General features: G+C 37.5%; 1 protein-coding gene across 1 annotated transcript in view; it reads right to left on the reverse strand.

The window, feature by feature from the left end:
• Nucleotides 1-1,562: 1,562 nt before the first annotated feature.
• LOC140241115 (MAM and LDL-receptor class A domain-containing protein 1-like) overlaps nucleotides 1,563-17,898 on the reverse strand; it is a 41,362-nt gene continuing 25,026 nt past the window's right edge. Inside the window, exons 20-27 of the mRNA XM_072320883.1 lie at nucleotides 17,504-17,604; nucleotides 15,353-15,517; nucleotides 13,889-14,012; nucleotides 11,820-11,960; nucleotides 8,773-8,910; nucleotides 6,754-6,862; nucleotides 5,568-5,616; nucleotides 1,563-2,180 (exon numbers count right to left, since the gene is read on the reverse strand). Of these exons, the coding sequence (XP_072176984.1) occupies nucleotides 2,109-2,180; nucleotides 5,568-5,616; nucleotides 6,754-6,862; nucleotides 8,773-8,910; nucleotides 11,820-11,960; nucleotides 13,889-14,012; nucleotides 15,353-15,517; nucleotides 17,504-17,604 (899 nt within the window). The 3' untranslated portion in view covers nucleotides 1,563-2,108. The remainder of the gene's footprint in view (nucleotides 2,181-5,567; nucleotides 5,617-6,753; nucleotides 6,863-8,772; nucleotides 8,911-11,819; nucleotides 11,961-13,888; nucleotides 14,013-15,352; nucleotides 15,518-17,503; nucleotides 17,605-17,898) is intronic.

Here is a 17,898-nt window from a genome sequence, read left to right on the forward strand (position 1 = left end):
GTAAGACATGGCAGTGGCGTGCTTGAAAGCATTTAATGCTTGGATAATATTTATGTTTGTCGATGTAAAATTACCGAATCCTGAAACCGGAAAGTATAATTATGTATAACAAGCATTGGTATGATCATGCTATTATTTTCACGTCTATAAAGTGTACAACCCTGTCATGTAATCAGGGGTAACTATCTTATGGAATGTGGTGAGCATTTTTTTTTTTTTTTTTTTGTGGTAAACTTGTACTCTCCAATAAATCCACGAACATGCATACGCCATTCTCAGTTGTATTTATGTCGGAAGTGAAGTGAGTGTAAATGAAGAAAATACTCTTTAACCCGATATAACTCAATAATTAATAAGAAATGTTTATTACAGCCATTCAAAATAATTAGAAACATTATTAATTCATCAAATAAAACAATGTACACACTAGCTACGATTTCATATACCATCGTCATTGCAATATCTAGTTTATAGCCATACCGTGTAATATTTTAGGCGCAAAAGTCCCCAAACAAACGAAAAAGCAGGTGATGAAGTTAATGAACTTCAACCACATTGAATGTAGTTAATTTATTTTTCACAGTTTGTGTAATTTAACTCAATTTTAGAAACCAGTTCTGTTTCTCAATTTTTTTTTAATGCATGTCCATTTCAATTGTTTCGTTCCACACTCTGTTAAAAACAAGAAAATATATAAGGTTTCGATAATTGGAATTTTGAAAAGATCGTTTAACTTTCCCCATTTACACATACCTGCTATCTTGTCTACATGAGTGAAAAGACAATAAAACTATATGAATGATTAACATTTCTTTCCACACGTAATAATGACAAAAATTCATTGTTGGTGTACTTTTGTTTTATATTTCTAATTAGCTGACATTGTCATTACTTATGATGTGAATTACGGAATACGGCAGTCATGAACAACTACTGTATAAGGGCCGACATTTTATTTTGTTTCTTTGTTAATACGAGTTGAAATTATCTAACGACATTCCAATATAGAATACAAACAAAGTGTGAAGTGTGTGTGTGTGTGTGTGTGTGTGTGTAAGTTTTGCATGTATCGGTGTTTAGTGGTTTTCATTCATAGTTATGTTTCCTGTGCATTTATTGAGTGGAGATAATATGTTTTGTATATTTGAAAATTGGTATATTTGTTTACATGAACATTCAAACAGAATGGTTTTGATGATATAGACTTCTTGACCAGGAGGTACATTGTATTTTGTGAAGTATTGCATCTATAAATAATTATATATAATTCATATATATCAGATATATATGATTATATATCTATATATATATATATATATATATATATATATATATATGAATGTATTTATATTGTACATGTGTCTACTTCAACATTCAAGTAGAATGATTCATGTGCACTCCTTGATAGGAAACATTCTGTTTCGTGTACTCATTGATTTTTGTTAATTCACACATTGTATTTTAAGTGGAATGTACAGCAACGAATGAAATCGTATTAAGACAAAAATTTAGAGTAAAATCTTTTTATTTCTTTCGACTCCAGGACAAAACGTGGCACATACTGATTTTACAAACTAACATTAAAACACTACGTTACTTTCCATACTCGAACATAGTTATCATTACATTATATACTAATTTGTACATCGAATGAAAAGAGCAGCCGCAAAGTACTTCAACCTATCTATTCCAAAGAATTGATAGGGTAATTGATTAGGCGTATCATTATTATCATAATTATTATTACTATTGGTATATACTAAAGGAAATTGGCTCCAGATAAAACACTTGTCAATTATTGCAACTCTTGGCTTATATGTGTGGTATGTATTCAAGTATTTAAGATTATGAAATTGTCTTTCATACAGTCCTTTGTGTTAGTATCAGTGTTTCATTCAAGATGTACGTCGAATGAACGATAAACTGGACAGAAATGACATCAGAACAAATGGTAAGTTTTTTTTTCTTTTTTAAACAATTGTCATGTTCCAGGCCCAAATGTACAACTTTAAAATGACAATTTCATAGAACAAATATTGTTGACAGAAAACATTTTTACACATTACACAATTTTTCAACACCTACTCATACATTTGCACTTTATGACATTAGGCATCCGATCGATCAACGCTGAACGCAACATCGCCGGCTCCGCTCATTCTCACTGCATTCTTCAATTCCTACAGCAAAACAGGAGAAATGTGGGAGGAAAATTTAATCTTGTATATCAAAATTGAGTAATCGCTACGACCGACAACAGGTACTACTGCTTCTACTACTTTAACTAATAATAATAATGCTAGTAATGGTAATAACACTAATACTAATAATAAAAGTAGTAATACTTATACTAATACTTATAATGATAATAATCACCATCACCATCATGATAAGACACAATAGAAAGATAGAGAAAAACATCTTGACGAAGAATGTCATGAATTTGAAGTTAGAGAAAGTATAACAAGTTGTATACATATGTAGGTTTTTAACAGATTTGACAAATTTCCAATGTCCTGATGCTAGGTTATGAATTATAGGAAATGAATTAGACAGACTTGAACAAACGTGACTTTTGTCCGAGCCTTAATAAAGTCTAGCGAGGAAAGCTCTGAGTATAGAAATTAAATATAGGATGATGACTGTCACACAAATTTGGGGCAATTAGAGAGAGAGAGAGAGGGGGGTCCCTTTTTAATTTTCCTGCGTTATAGCCGCGTCATACGATCAGCGTCGCATATCTATCAAACGGAAGTAGGGACATATCTAGGCGTTGATTACTGCAGAGTATTAGATTCAATAGTGTTTAATCTTGACAGGGCACAAACCTATTCTCATTATACGATGATGAATTCACGCCGTGTACCATAGTAGCAAAGGTAAGGAATTACAAGTAACGTGGGCGTCGTAGTTTTATTCAAAAAAGACTTTATTTATCAAAAAGACTCTATCTATCAAAAGATTTGAAACCACATTCATGTACTGAATTCAAATATGTTAGTTTCAGTACAGATATTTGATGTAGAGTGTTTTATCTAACCTTATGTTTTTTCAAAATGCGTTATCAAATTTAATATAATTATAATGAATGAATATCGAACGCATTCTTTAAAAGACTTTAAAAGGTGATAATGAATCGTTCCTTAATCGAAACAACACATTTTTCTCTCTCGCTATATTCTTCCATCTAACGTCCTACACCGTGCTTATAGGTAGGCCTATTATATCCAACTTATTTTGTTACTTTGGAAAGATATTATAATACCTTCCTTAGAGCATAAAAGAGTCGTGTCCCCCCCCCCCCCCCCCCCACCTCGCACACCTTTTCGACTCTGTCACCGCAAAACCAGTTTGTCCGATCAGGGCCCCGTCTTATAAAGACTTGTGATGGATTCAAATCAATCGCAACTTTACGATTGAATGCAAACCCATCTTATAATCTTATGATTGAAATTAAGACGGCGAAATGCAATCAGCCAATCACAGGTGCGCCTGATTGCAGCTTTCAAGAGATTTGTGATCGATTGATTGATTGATTTGATCACAAGTTTTATAAGACAGGGCTCAGGGCACCATATCTGTTAGGCTATGGTCACAACCCCCAAAATCAGCCTGCTCGGCGACCGGTCGGCGAGTTTTTAGCTAAGAACGACCGGTGACCGACCAGTAACCGACCAGGCGCCGCTGATTTTTAGGGCATCGGTCGGTCGCCGCTGAAGTTTTAACGCGGAGTTAAAATTTCAGCGGCGACCGACCAGTTTTCACTCGCTGCCCAAAATACGCTCGGTGTGCGAGCAGGAACCGCCCAGGTACTGACCTAATCGAGCGGTCGCTGCCGAGCGATTTAAGGAACAAAAATACTAGAGACAAAAATAACAACAGCACAGAAGAAAACCAAGAGAATAGATCGAGCGGTAGCCATCGAGCGATTTGGGGACTAAAAATGTTAAGATAAAAATGACAGAGGCACTGAAGGAAATCAGGGCCTAGATGGAGAAGATAATCTAGCGCAATGTGGAAGAAGCAGGGGGAGGAATAAGAGGCAAGGAAACCCCACCAACAGATCAGCATCTCAACGTCTCGACAACCAACATGAGGGACATGGAAGTCAGAGGCAACCACTTTGGGGCAAAAGTTAGTGTCGATATGTTGACGTAGTAAAATATGGTTTGGTTACCTTATCATTCATTAAATGCATATTGATCGAAGAAGAAATGAATAACAAGAGATGGGGAAAATTAAAATATGAAATCAAATAGGAATAGAAAATACTGTAAAATATAGAAGCAAAAAAAGATATTTTGGAAAATTCAAATCTATTCTAATCTTTGTTCCATCTTGGGTGTTTCTCCCTTTTGTTTTATTTCCTAATTTCTAGTTATCTGTGGTATCACATGGCGGCGTTTTGTTAGTTGATAATTTAACTATTAGATGTTTTGCCTCAAGTTTTCTCTTAATTAATTAATTAATTAATTAATTAACACATCACAAATCACATAGGAACATTAATAAACACAGGTAGCTCGTGAGAAATTTCTGGCAGAGACCGGCGGGTGGCCGCCGGTACGCCTACGGGTCACCGGTAGATGACCTATCGATCACCCGTCGGTCGCAGAGCTCACACATACGTTGTATCAGCTCACATGGATTTATCTCCCCGTTCATTATTCTGTCAATTTCTCGCCTTCTCTTCTTCTATCTTCCCGGCCTCAAAGTTATAAAATCGTCGGTCCTATGCCAAAAGGGCCTTAAAGAACTTCCCCTATTATGCCAAAAGGGCACTAATAAATGTTGTGTACAAAGTCTATAGCGTTAAGGGTCATTTGACATAACACTGGAAATAGTGTACAAAGTCTCGTTAAGGCCCTTTGGCATAAGACCAACGAAATACCCTTTATGTGCGTGTACTTGAACCCCATCCGACTGAGTTAATGTCAGTTTATAGACACTTTAAGCTAGGTGCATAGTGACATAAAGGTATTTGGTATGATTTTTCTCGTTTCCGTATTACTATTGGGGAAAAAGGTAATAATGAATCGTTCCTTAATCGAAACAACACATTTTTCTCTCTCGCTATATCCTTCCATCTAACGTCCTACACCGTGCTTATAGGTAGGCCTATTATATCCAACTTATTCTCTACTTTGGAAAGATATTATAATACCTTCCTTAGAGCATAAAAGAGTCGTGTCCCCCCCCCCCCCCTCCCCCACCTCGCACACCTTTTCGATTCTGTCACCGCAAAACCAGTTTGTCCGATCAGGGCCCCGTCTTATAAAGACTTGTGATGGATTCAAATCAATCGCAACTTTACGATTGAATGCAAACCCATCTTATAATCTTATGATTGAAATTAAGACGGCGAAATGCAATCAGCCAATCACAGGTGCGACTGATTGCAGCTTTCAAGAGATTTGTGATTGATTGATTGATTGATTGATTGATTTGATCACAAGTTTTATAAGACAGGGCTCAGGGCACCATATCTGTTACGGAATTCCATCCGTCTGTACCAGTGTATTCCTTTCCATACAAACTTGTTAATAATACATGCAAGTAAAGCTTACATTGTCATATCCTGGATTTGGCACGCCTTTATCGAATGACACAGCTCCCCTGCATGAGAATGAAAAATGACAATTTAAAGCTGAATACTATCTTTGAGCATGATAGTAATTGAAATAAACACCTCTTATATATACTATAATGAGACCATACACCTTGATTACATTCAAACTATAGAATGATGAAAGGGAAACAAACTTTCATGCAAGGACGCACTCATACTTGTGAGAGAAGAGCCATGTTGTAATCACATATAAAATTTGCATGAATTACACGTAAAGGAAAAGAATGTTTAACCCGACATATATTAACATAAAAGCGATAGTTCTTTTCTTGTTATAGTTTTACATTTGCAGTTAAGAAGAACCCTTGAGACCTACAGATCCACAACACCGTGGCGCTGGAATTTTTCTTGTGTTCATAATGTTGCAAAGAGCAGAGTCGATACTTTCATTGTTTTTATAGAAGAAATAACTCCAAGAAGGTACATAGTTTCCTCCTTAAATAATACATGTAAATAATGGACACTCTTTCCTCACATTTTCTCTCAGGAAAAAAAAAAGCAAAAACATATTTGCCAGTCTTCGTCATTGTGCGTTGAACCTGACGTCATAATTATTACTATATACTGTACTTTATATCATGTACCGTATACTATATACTATACCGGTATACTAAATGCAATCTTATAAAGAAAATGAATGAAAAATTCAACAGAAGTTCATTATTCATTCCATTAACTCAATCCATCGACTTTTTAGTGACATTTATATGTTGAGTGCAAATTCATTCCCCACGTTTTCTGAGAGGTTGAAAGTCAAGTGCTCTTACATAATGTTAGAAAAGGGAATATGTTAAATTTTCTTTATATTTTCTTTATATTGTTGTCCATAATGCCGTCCAGAAGTGTGTCAGTCTCCCTGTACAACAATGACTGCAGTGAAAATGCTTAAGTTTGGGATCCATTGTCCCATTTCCCCCCAAACTTTCACTGATGTGTTCTATAGGCCTACTGATGTTGCTACTTTCACTCAATCCACATTTACATTTGGGTTTTGGTTTCCTCTAAAGAAATAATTGACATCTAATGAACTGTACCTGTTAAGGCTGCTTAGAAGACTACTCTTAGCCCTAACCCCATCCAATTCTGAGAATTCGACAAGCAAGACAGCGCTATGCTATACTTACGGCTTTTTCACGCTCCGTTGTCTGTTGACTAAATAGAAAGCCAGGGCAGCAGCACACACGATGGCCAGAATACCAAAGGTCACACTCAGGCCAATGATCAGGGATGTATCTAGACAGAAACGTTATCACCAAACAATATTAGAGAAGTAACAAAAGAATTTTCACCTTTTGTCACGGGTGTTACAAGTAATCATTTAAACAGTATTACAACTCATCTCAGGGTCATCTTCTCATTTCAGTTGTTTTCACCGATTTCTGGTGAAAGGGGGCTTTGCCGCCTCCCGACCGTTTAGCATTAGCCTGAAATGGATGGTATCAGATCCTCTTCCGTGCACACGTGTCACGAGAAGTAGTCTCGCGAAAGTCCAGCAAACTGTCCTAATGATTAAAACATTTTTTTTTTTTAAATAATCGAGGAATAAGTCATTTCTACACAGATAAGAACAGGCATGTTTTCTTATATGCAACCAGACCAATACGTGGGATATACATTGACTAATTTGCTACTTGAATGTTTGTTGTTTCTTTTGTTGTCACGGCAATGTTACAGACTTGTCGCCAATCAGGCATATACATGCGTTTGTAGTGCACTGTTATGTATTACTCATCGTGGTAACTTTTTCTTTTCTTTTCTTTTTCCTCTTGCCATAAGGTTTGAAACGCCGGACAAGAAGTTGAAAACGTGACTGACAATTTACTGTGCCGGACGAAGAAGCAAAACACACTATCATAATCGCAGAGAGGCCTGATTGATATCATTTGTATTTGCAAAGAAAAGGTAATTGTATACTTACTCTTGGGATTAGCTGAAAGAGTCAGGAGATAAAAGAAATTAACAGCAAATATCTAACACAATTCCATGGCAGTTTTACTCAACAAATAACGAAAACAACAACAACAATAACAACGCAAAACAGAAACATAATCAATGAATAAAAAGGTCGTTATTCCTTAACATATTACTACAACCATTTGGAAGATTTGAGACTGGAAAGACAATGAACTCCTGACTATAACAATGTGTTTACACCCCGTTCTTGATTGCATACACTTTGAGACATTGGAGTGCATCCACCGAGGAAAGCAATATAGCTGCGTGAACTCGTGCTCCCTTGTTGTTTTGTTTTATTTTGCATTGTGCGTCTCTCTGTGGTGGTTGGGGGGGGGGGGGCATAGGAAGGGGGAGAGGGAATGGGGAATATGGAGAAGGGTAGTTTGGTCATAGGAGGGTTGAGGGAGAGGGAGATCTCATGAATGTTACACTATTACCTTGTCATTACAAACACCTCAAGAAAAATGGATTCCTTCATAAAACAGAAAAAGTCAGCCATTAAAGCTTCAGCACTCAGTCATTAAGAAATTGCTTTAAGTAATGACGTAAATATAGGATATAGAAATTGACTGCATGATCGTCCCATACCCTAATGACACATTTCACTTTAATGTCAACTTCATTATTAATTCACTTTCATATGTTTCTAGAAAATGTCATACAGAATACAAAATACAATCAGTACAAAGTAAAAACTAGGTTAACCTTCACTTGAATGTACTGTCTCGATATGGAAATGTAAACAAAGATTTGTAAACAACAGTACTGGAGTATATTGAAATCAAATCACATGAAATATGATGGGGCCTATAGGTTATCATTTTCCGTGTTCTAGAAAAAACCGACCAACCAACCAACCAACCAACCAAAAACAAACAAACAAACAAACAAACAAACAAACAAACAAGCAAGCAAACAAGCATCAAACAAACAAACAAACAAACAAACCTACCCTTACCCCCAGCCTTAACCCAGTGCCCTTGTCAGGGTTCGAACTTTCGCATCTCGATCAAAGTGGGAAATTGTGTTGGGACAGAAACGACTTGTTTAGAGATAATTATTAACTAACATGTTCGTGTCCCTTCTTTCTAGAAAGCGTATGCATGGCCTTAAATCTATCATTTCATAGTAAGGAGTAGCTACCAATTTTCCGAAACGGAGTTGCAAATCTTTGATCGGTCACTTACGGCAATCTTCCTCGTCTTCGCCGAGAGAGCAATCGTTGAGGCCGTCGCACACCTGGCCGTTGTCGATGCACGTCTTGCTGGAGGGACACTGGTAAAAGCCGGGATCACAGTTTGATGCGGTGGGATTCACAGGGGTACCTGGGATGAGAAGTAGGCGGACAAGATAATTTAACCCGTTGAGGACGATTCCCGAGTATACTCGGGCAGGTGTCTGTGGGAAATGCGTGTCATTTTGTCTTCAACGGGTGAAGAGGGCTGGACAGCGAAAAGTTGTCAGAAATGGAGGGGACAGTGGCGTATCTAGGGAAAACGGCGCCTGGGCAAGCACGAAAATTGCGCCCCTAATTTCTGAAAAAGTGTTCAACCCCAACCCCATCCCGGTAGGGACTTTAAACAAGGTCCACATGATGCTTTTTTCAAGCACTTAAAAGGGATCTTTTGAGGGTGATTTAAATGTAATAAATTTTGATAGATTTTTGCGAGCGAGCGCAGCGAGCGAGCCGAAAATGTTTGTATTTCAGCTTACAAAACATGGAATTCTTGTCAATTTTTGCTTACCAAATCTTACAATTCTAAACAAGATATAGTGACGGCCTTATAGATAACGATTTATACCAAAAAACTGAGGACTTAAAAAAAATACTCTACATTAGTACGCGCGAGTGAGCTGAAATTTGTGTATGTCCTCGTCATCATCACGTATTGTTCATATCTTTTCTAATATAAATTTTGGCGAGTGAGCGCAGCGAGCGAGCCGAAATTTTTTGTACTTCAGCTTACAAAACATGGAATTCTTGTCATTTTTTGCTTATTAAATCTCACAATTATAGTGACTACCTTACAGATAACGATTTATACCAACAAAGTGAGGACTTGAAAAAATACTCTAAATTAGTACGAGCGAGTGAGCCGAAATTTGTATATTTCTGCGTCATCATTATGTTTTTTTCTTATCTTTTTTGATTTTTTTTTTGCGCCCCCTCCCCCGTATGTTCGAAACCGTTGGCGTCCTCTTTCGATAAAATCGGCGATCGCTTCAGAACGAATGAAATTGCAGACGCTGCTCCGTGTAACATTTTTCCTGCTAAATATAAAATGACATGAGTGAACACAATAGACATTGTCATTTTGTCCGCGTCATCGTCACGTTTTGTTCTTATCTTCTTTTTTTTATACAAATTTTGGCGAGCGAGCGCAGCGAGCGAGCCGAAAATTTTTTATATTTCAGCTTACAAATCATGAAACTCTTGTCATTTTTTTGCTTATTAAATCTTACAATTTTAATCAAGATAATAGTGACGGCCTTATAGGTAACGATTTATACCAACAAACCGAGGACTTGAAAAAATAATCTATTAGTACGAGCAAGTGAGCCGAAATTTGTATATTTCCGCGTCATTACGTTTTGTTATTATCTTGTTTGATTCGGGTTTTTTTTTTGCACCCCCCCGTATGTTCGAAACCGTTGGCGCCTTCTTTTGATCCAATTGGCGATCGCTTCAGAACGAAAGAAATTGCAGCCGCTGCTCCGTGAAACATTTTGCCTGCTAAATATAAAATTACATGTGTGAACACAATAGACACTGTCATTTTGTCATCATCACGTTTTGTTCTTACCTTCTTTTTTATATAAATTTTGACGAGCGAGCGCAGCGAGCGAGCCGAAAATTTTTGTATTTCAGCTCACAGAACATGGAATTTTTGTGTGAACACAATAAACATTGTCATTTTGTCCGCGTCATCATGTTTAGTTTTTATCTTGTTTGATTTGGTTTTCTGCCCCCCCCCCTTTCCGGGCGAGTTTTTTTTTTTTTTTCCCTTCTTCTTCTTCTTTTTTTTTTTCTTCTTCTCCTTTTTTTTTTTTGCGTTTTTCTTTGCGCCCCCAAGGAGTGGCGCCCGGGGCACGTGCCCCCCTTGCCCCCGCCCCCCCCCCTAGATACGCCACTGGGAGGGGATTGCTATGATGGACCCTCTTCATTTAATATTTCAAATTGTTCCGTTTTATACCATGATTTGTGTCTCCTACGGAAAGAGTCGCTGTATTCATGATCGTGACATTATAGCATCTCGTCGGTGGCGTACCTCTTGGTAGGTGCGTCAAGCGCAAAGCTAATCTATCACACTTTGACTCGTAGCTGTTCAAACGATTAGACACCTACATATTCTGAATATGAGAGGTATGATGTGTGCCTCCGTCACTCTGTCATTTTGCTATGAGCAAGACTGTGAGGACCTTTTTTCAGATTTTCCTTTAGACAATCCTGTATAATTATAGCAGAATGTATGAATAGACACTCATAAATCCTGATTTCAAGTCCTTAATATAATCATTTGTTGTTCCTTATACAATCTCGTCTCTATGCCGTGGTGTATTTCTGCCTTCCGTGCATTATTTGAATCCTTCAATTCTTCTTCCTTCGCCCTGATCCTCTTGTCCACTTCAGTCTCTCCCTATACAAATATTCCTTCATTTTTTTCTTAAACAATAGAGCTGCCTTTGTTGTGTGTGTGTGTGTGTGTGTGTGTGTGTGCATTTCTTTTTGTCTTTCTTTTTTGTTCAAGACAATTTGCCTAGTTTTGATAGTCCGGGAATAAGTTATTGTTTACAAGCCGACTGCAACTACAAGCCCCCCCCCCCCCCTTAAAGTTTATAGTCTCCTCCATTTCCAACAACATACGACTTAGATTCGGTATTTAATAATAATAATAATAGTCAATTCTTAGAAACGCATAATACCATACAAATAGTCTCTATGCGTGTACAAAATAATGAAACAAAATCTATCACATATTTCTCTAATTCAAACATGTAATCAACAATTGTCAAAAAGGTGAGTTTTTAACACAGATTTGTCATAATTTGTCATAAAATTCACAGCATTGACTAATTTCAGGTCACAGTATTTTCCTGGATGACACTGTTGTACATTACTTGTACTGACTTATTTTCTGTCATTGTGTTTATTCAAAATGTCTTACAGCAGTTGTTTCTTTGGTTAGAAATGAAACTCACAAAATGAAAGTGAAATAAAAACTGGTTTACTCACTCGAACAACCTTGTTCGTCCTCCCAGTCAAGACAGTCCTGGACACCATCACACACTCTGCTTTGCAAAATACACACCTGGCTGGAAGTGCACAAGAATCTACCGGGCAGACACTGCGGCAGGGTTCGTGGAGCGTCCGTTACTGTCAGCAGAAAATCCGAAGAAGTATGGGGGTATGATAAAATGGCAGTGTTCTGTGATACATCTTCAGCTATTTCCATGTGTGAACGCCATTACGTGCATGATATTTTGCCCGCAGAATTTTCAACTTGTAATCAAGGACCAAATCATTCCAAAATATTAGCGATAGCATCTGCTTAGGAAGACAAAATATGTTACCGGTAAAATTAAGCGGTCATAAAATGTTGACAGTTTATCTGTTGAATGTACATATCAATCACTAAATGTCATGAAAAAAAACAAAACAGAGTGAACGAAACGAAAATGAATGTATATCATTTCCACTATAGAATCATGTTACGTTGATTAATTCTATATTACTTATTTCAACGTTTCTTATCTTATTATAACAATTCACGAACTGATGTAAATATTCATTTAAAATGTTGTCTTCATTCAATTGCTTCATTGCGTTGTTCTCATATATCTTACATGACGTAACAATTCACGAACTGACGAAAATATTCAATAAAAAAAAAATCCGTCTTCATTCAATTGCTTGATTGCGTTGTGCTTATTTATCTTATCATGTGACAATTCACGAACTAATGTAAATCTTCAATAAAAATTGTCTTCATTCAATAGCTTGATTGTGTTGTGCTTAAAGGTACTAGCCCACATTTGTAAACCTGCAGCAATTGGTCTCATAGTTAGCATGGAGTTTGGGTATGATTGCAGTAACACCTGTGCAAAATTTCGTTCCAATTAGTCCATTACTTTCATAAAAATAAATGAAAATGCACCGTATGCATACGTATAACGCTCGCTAGCTCCGGTCCACGTACGTACTACTCGCATGTGATACATGTGTAAGTTACATGTACGTACTAGTAGCTAGCCCCGGAGACCGCGCCGCAAGGGGCGGTCCTGGCGGCAACCTCGCAGCTGAGCGGGAGAAAAATCACTGCCACATTCACGGCGACTTCACAAATAAAGCACGGCTAAATTTCTATCATAAACACAGTGACAATTAATACATTACCTTTTCGACTTGGTTTTTCTCACCCATTTATCTAGAAACTGCAACATTTTCTACATTTTTTTAGGAGTAATAAGCGGCCTGCCCTAGTGCAACAGTGGAGAGACTTGCTGCTATATCCATTAGTACGCACTACGCATGTTCTCAATGCACTGCACTGCATGCATGCTGCGCGCCTGTGCAAGTGATTGTGAGTTTCAATGAGCATTGGTGAGCTGAAGATATTCGCGTTATAAGACAACATTTTCTGCATCATAAGCAATGAAATGCATCAAACAGTCGCCGAAATTAATCATTTAGGTTTAATCGACCCATGTAAGTATTCCTAGTAGTTTTTGTTGAAAAATTAAGGAAATATAGCGCCGAAACGGCACCCGTTTTGTACAACTCCTCGATCTGAATGCGAAAACGGCACAGCCCCAACGCTGCACGTTGGGGCTGGTCGCAGATAGTACGTAGCTAGCCCGCGCTCGTAATTCGATTTTGGGTCGGGTTGACCCGGTTTGAAAATTGATTTTAAAACGATGATTTTCTCTCTTTTATCGAATGGTATAGACAAAGAGCAACAGGTGAGGTATGTTACTGTTATAACTTGTACTTGAAGTCATATTGGACCTGTTTTATGCAGTTTTGATTTTCGTGGGTTTGCAAATGTGGGCTAGTACCTTTAAATGATCATGTATAATTCTCGTTGGAAATGAAATGAAATGAAATAAAATGAAATTAAAAGAAAAAAAAAACAAGTAGGCCTACTCTCCCAGGCTATTCAGACAGAGACAGAGAGGGAGACAGAGAGAGGAAGAGAGAGAGAGAGAGAGAGAGATGGAGAGAGAAAAGAGAGGGAGGGTGATAGGGGGCAGGAAGAGAGAGGGAGGGGAGAGGAAATTGGTTTGAAGGGGGAAAAATCTAACCTGGTTTTGTCGTGGAGATTACAGGTAGGGCATTCGCAGAGCGTTCACACTGTGGCGTCAAGCTGATGTCATCAAGCCCAATGTCTCCCTCTATGGTGTATCCAATCACGCCCTCAAGGATGATCTGACGTGGGAAGGGAAAACGACCAAAAACGATCAAATTCCTTATTAAGTGATGATCAAAGACATGAAAACCCGACATCTTCAAAAAGGGGAAAAGGGCAGAATTATGACAAGTATCTCCGCTATCCACATCAAAGAAACATATCAAAACATAAATTATGTATTGATCTATGTCAACTGCTTTTCTATCGGATAAAAGGGGCAAACAAGTATTAGTAGTACTTGTTAATGTGTCATCATTGCAATGCTAGCAAGGAATATTTTTGAAATATCGGTGTCGACAAGCGTATTCACAAATGTGAGAAGGAAGGATAACTTGCACATAAACGGTGTCTTGAAATTTCGTATCTCTCGATACTTGCAGAATTCATAAAATTTTTCTTTTGTACAATGCATTCTGTTATTATTCCATGCTCAGTTATATATCATCAGTACTTTTTTCTTACTTGACATGTTTCAATATTTCAAATCAGCGACTATATCAGACATTATACACTCTGAGTAATCGAATTCCTATTTCGACACTGTCGGTTACAACGATGCTTTCTTATGTGCTTAAAACCAGACAACACATACAACACACAAAGCTACCAACTCCCCCGCCCCCCCCCCCCCCCCCCAAAAAAAAAAAAATGCAATCTTCAAATGCAAGACTTGATTGATCAGCCTCTTAGAGTAAAATCCTCATCATTGAAACATTTGGGAGTATAACTGTAATGTAATTGTCTGAATTTTAAACGTGATTGACTTATACGTCAGACGTGCCAAAGGGGAAAAAAACTACAAAATCATGGTCGGTAAATGTACTTTTTAAATTGACCTTAGAAAGGGCTCTACAAAGTAAAATATGAAAAATTAGATTAAAAGTTTGATGAGAATATTTCTTCCTCTTCGGGAATCTATGATGAAAATAATCGATTTCCGAAGACTTTATCTAATACTGTAAGCGTCATTTTATAGCAACAGTATCGCTGCACCTCGTCCCATATCACATGTTCAATTACTGTTACCTGAATGAAACCAAACGTTTGTTGAACGTAAAGATATGCCTATGGAAGACTTTGCAGGATAAACTAGACTCGTTCTGCGGTGTAAAAACAAAAACACACACACACACAAAAAAAACTATAGTATTCCTCGTCCTGACCAGGAGAAAACAAACAAATAAAACACCCTAATAGTCTTCTGACACCAGTCGTTTCTCTTTTAAAGGCTAGTCCTCAATGCATTCCATACTTCGATGATCGATTTGTGTATTGTGGCGTCGAGTGCACAAAAGTATGGAAATTCACACGAGAGCTTGGCATGTCAAAAATTAAAGGCAAACATTTCTACACAAACCTGGAAATCCTGTGTGCTGGAGATATCTAGAGCCTTGTATGTCCAGTCGCCGCCCACCTGTCGGTCCTCCGACCACAGAAGGCTGAGCGGACCGTTGATGGCCGTACGGGTGTAGACATTCAGGGTTCCTATTCCCTTCCCTTTCATGTGGTAGAAGAACCTCACCTGGTGTGCAGTGGTGTAGAAGTTAAGATTTTCGAAGGTAGATACTTTTCGATCGGAACACCCCTTTTCCGAAACACCTTTAAGAGACAACAAACTCAGGGGCAGAAATTTAAAAGAGAATGCAAACCAAATGTATGGATAGAGGGGATAGTGATATGAGCAAGATTTAAAGGGGAATGAACTCCAAATATACATGTTGATTGAGTGAATGCAGCAATATTAACTAGAACACATCAGTGAAAGTTTGAGGAAAATCGGACAATCCGTTGAAAAGTTATGAATTTTTGAAATTTTGGTGACGAGACCACTGGATCAGAAGACTACTACAGATCATGACATCACATTTGGACTACGATATAAAGAAAGTGCAAAGAAAATTCCACAAAATATCATTTCATATGAAAAGAGCACATTCCCTGGACTTGTTTACTGACATACGTCAAGGGTAATACTATTCCCCCTGCTTTCTGAAAGAGGTAAGTCTAGTGCTCATTCATTATGCTAGAAAAGTGAAAAATGTTTAATTTTCTTTATATTTTCTTTATAATAAATGATAATAATAACATATTATATAGTGCATAATACAATCATACAATGTAAGTCTCTATGCGCTTTATGACATAACATTATATGGTAGTCCATGTGTGATATCATGATCCGTAGTAGTCTTCTGATCCAGCGGTTTCATCACCAAAACTTCAAAAAGTCATAACTTCTGAACGGATTGTCCGATTTTCCTCAAACTTTCACTTATGTAATCTACTAACATTGTTCCATTCAGTCAATCAACATGTATTTTGGGGGTTAATTCCCCTTTAATAGTAGAACACATCAACGAGGTTTGAGGAAAATCCGACAATTCATTGAACAGCTATCAACCATTAAAGCTTTAGTACTGCAGCCGTCATTGGGTGATGACATTGCAACATTTTGTGCCGTCAGTCATGGATGACTATATGAACAAAATATTAAGAAAATGCACCATATTTTCTCTTTCCCTGCATAATGAAAGAGCACATGACTTACCGCCTTCGGAAAGCAGGAGGAATGATATTACCCTATTGTGTATAAGTCTAGGGACTGTGTACTTTTCATGAAACAATTGAATTTTATGGAAATCTCTTTGTTTTCCTTACAATTATGGTTATTTTGCAGTGACGTCACGAACTGTAGTAGTCTTCCCATCCAGCGATGGTCACTTTAATAATGTCCAACTTTTCAACATGAGCGTGCGTCAGTTTTGAACCAAGGAAGTTGTCTTGTCGGTATTTTTGTTTGTTTGTTTGCTTTTTCTCCGTTCTTCTGTCTGCTTGTTTTTGTTTTTCTGTCTGAGTGTACCACCTTACACAGGATTTGGATAAAACCTACTGGGAACTTAGGAAATAAGCAAAGGAAGAAGTGATTAAGGTGGTGACAGAAAATAAACGTCTTGGTCCAACATTATTTTCTTTTTAATTACTTGTTATCCTGTTATCCTTACGAAAACGTGTGAGTTTCACATAAAACTTAGACAGGGGCAGGATTTAAATAAATCACTGTCAAATAATGGGACGTCTCGTCAAGATGATGTTTGAGTCAAGCTAATGCCAAACGAGAAGGAAATTATAACATTTCATGGGAAACAAACAAACAAACAGACAAACAACGGTAAGAAGAGGCAATATTTTGGATTGCGAATGTACGCACTAGGATAACTTCTTTCTTTCTATATAATTCTGTATACAGATGACTTCAAAATCAAAAGGGCAACGCGCGGCGACGCAAGTGGTACTCGGGCATTTACCAAAATTTTGTTTGTTAGTTTGTTTGTTTGTTTTCTTACTTTATAGTATGATAGAGTAGTGTATGAGAGTTCAGGCTATAAAAGGTTTAAAGACGGCTACTGCACTTGTAGTAAAGGACAGGAGTGAACGATCTATTTCGGTAACTGTTATCTGCGGGTTCACCATGGCGTATAGAGAAGCATCCCTGTTTTTGACACTGTACCTCGCACTGTCCCATTAATGTACGGCTGATAGTGAAGCTGGCTAGCTGGGCACGGTCACCGTTGCGCATGGGATTGCTGGCCTCTGTGTATAGGTAGTAACCTTTGGTGCAAAAAGGACAACAAAAGAAGATAAATAAATAAAAATGGAGGGTACTGGAAAAGTACTCTACAATAAAAACTAGAGAATAAAAGAGAAGGCAACAGTTTTGTATTCTGATTAATAAAAGCTATTATAACTTGGGTAAAATTGAGAAATCACACAAATATAGGGAATAATGGGTAATAGCGGAAAGTGCTCGTGATCTCTAAACTTTTCTTTTTAAATTTAAATTTGTTTACCTTTTTATTCCTTTATCTATTTCCTGGGGGGGGGGGGGTTGACGAGTCCCTTTTC

This window comes from Diadema setosum, chromosome 17, assembly GCF_964275005.1.
Source record: "Diadema setosum chromosome 17, eeDiaSeto1, whole genome shotgun sequence".
Lineage (NCBI taxonomy): Eukaryota > Metazoa > Echinodermata > Echinoidea > Diadematoida > Diadematidae > Diadema > Diadema setosum.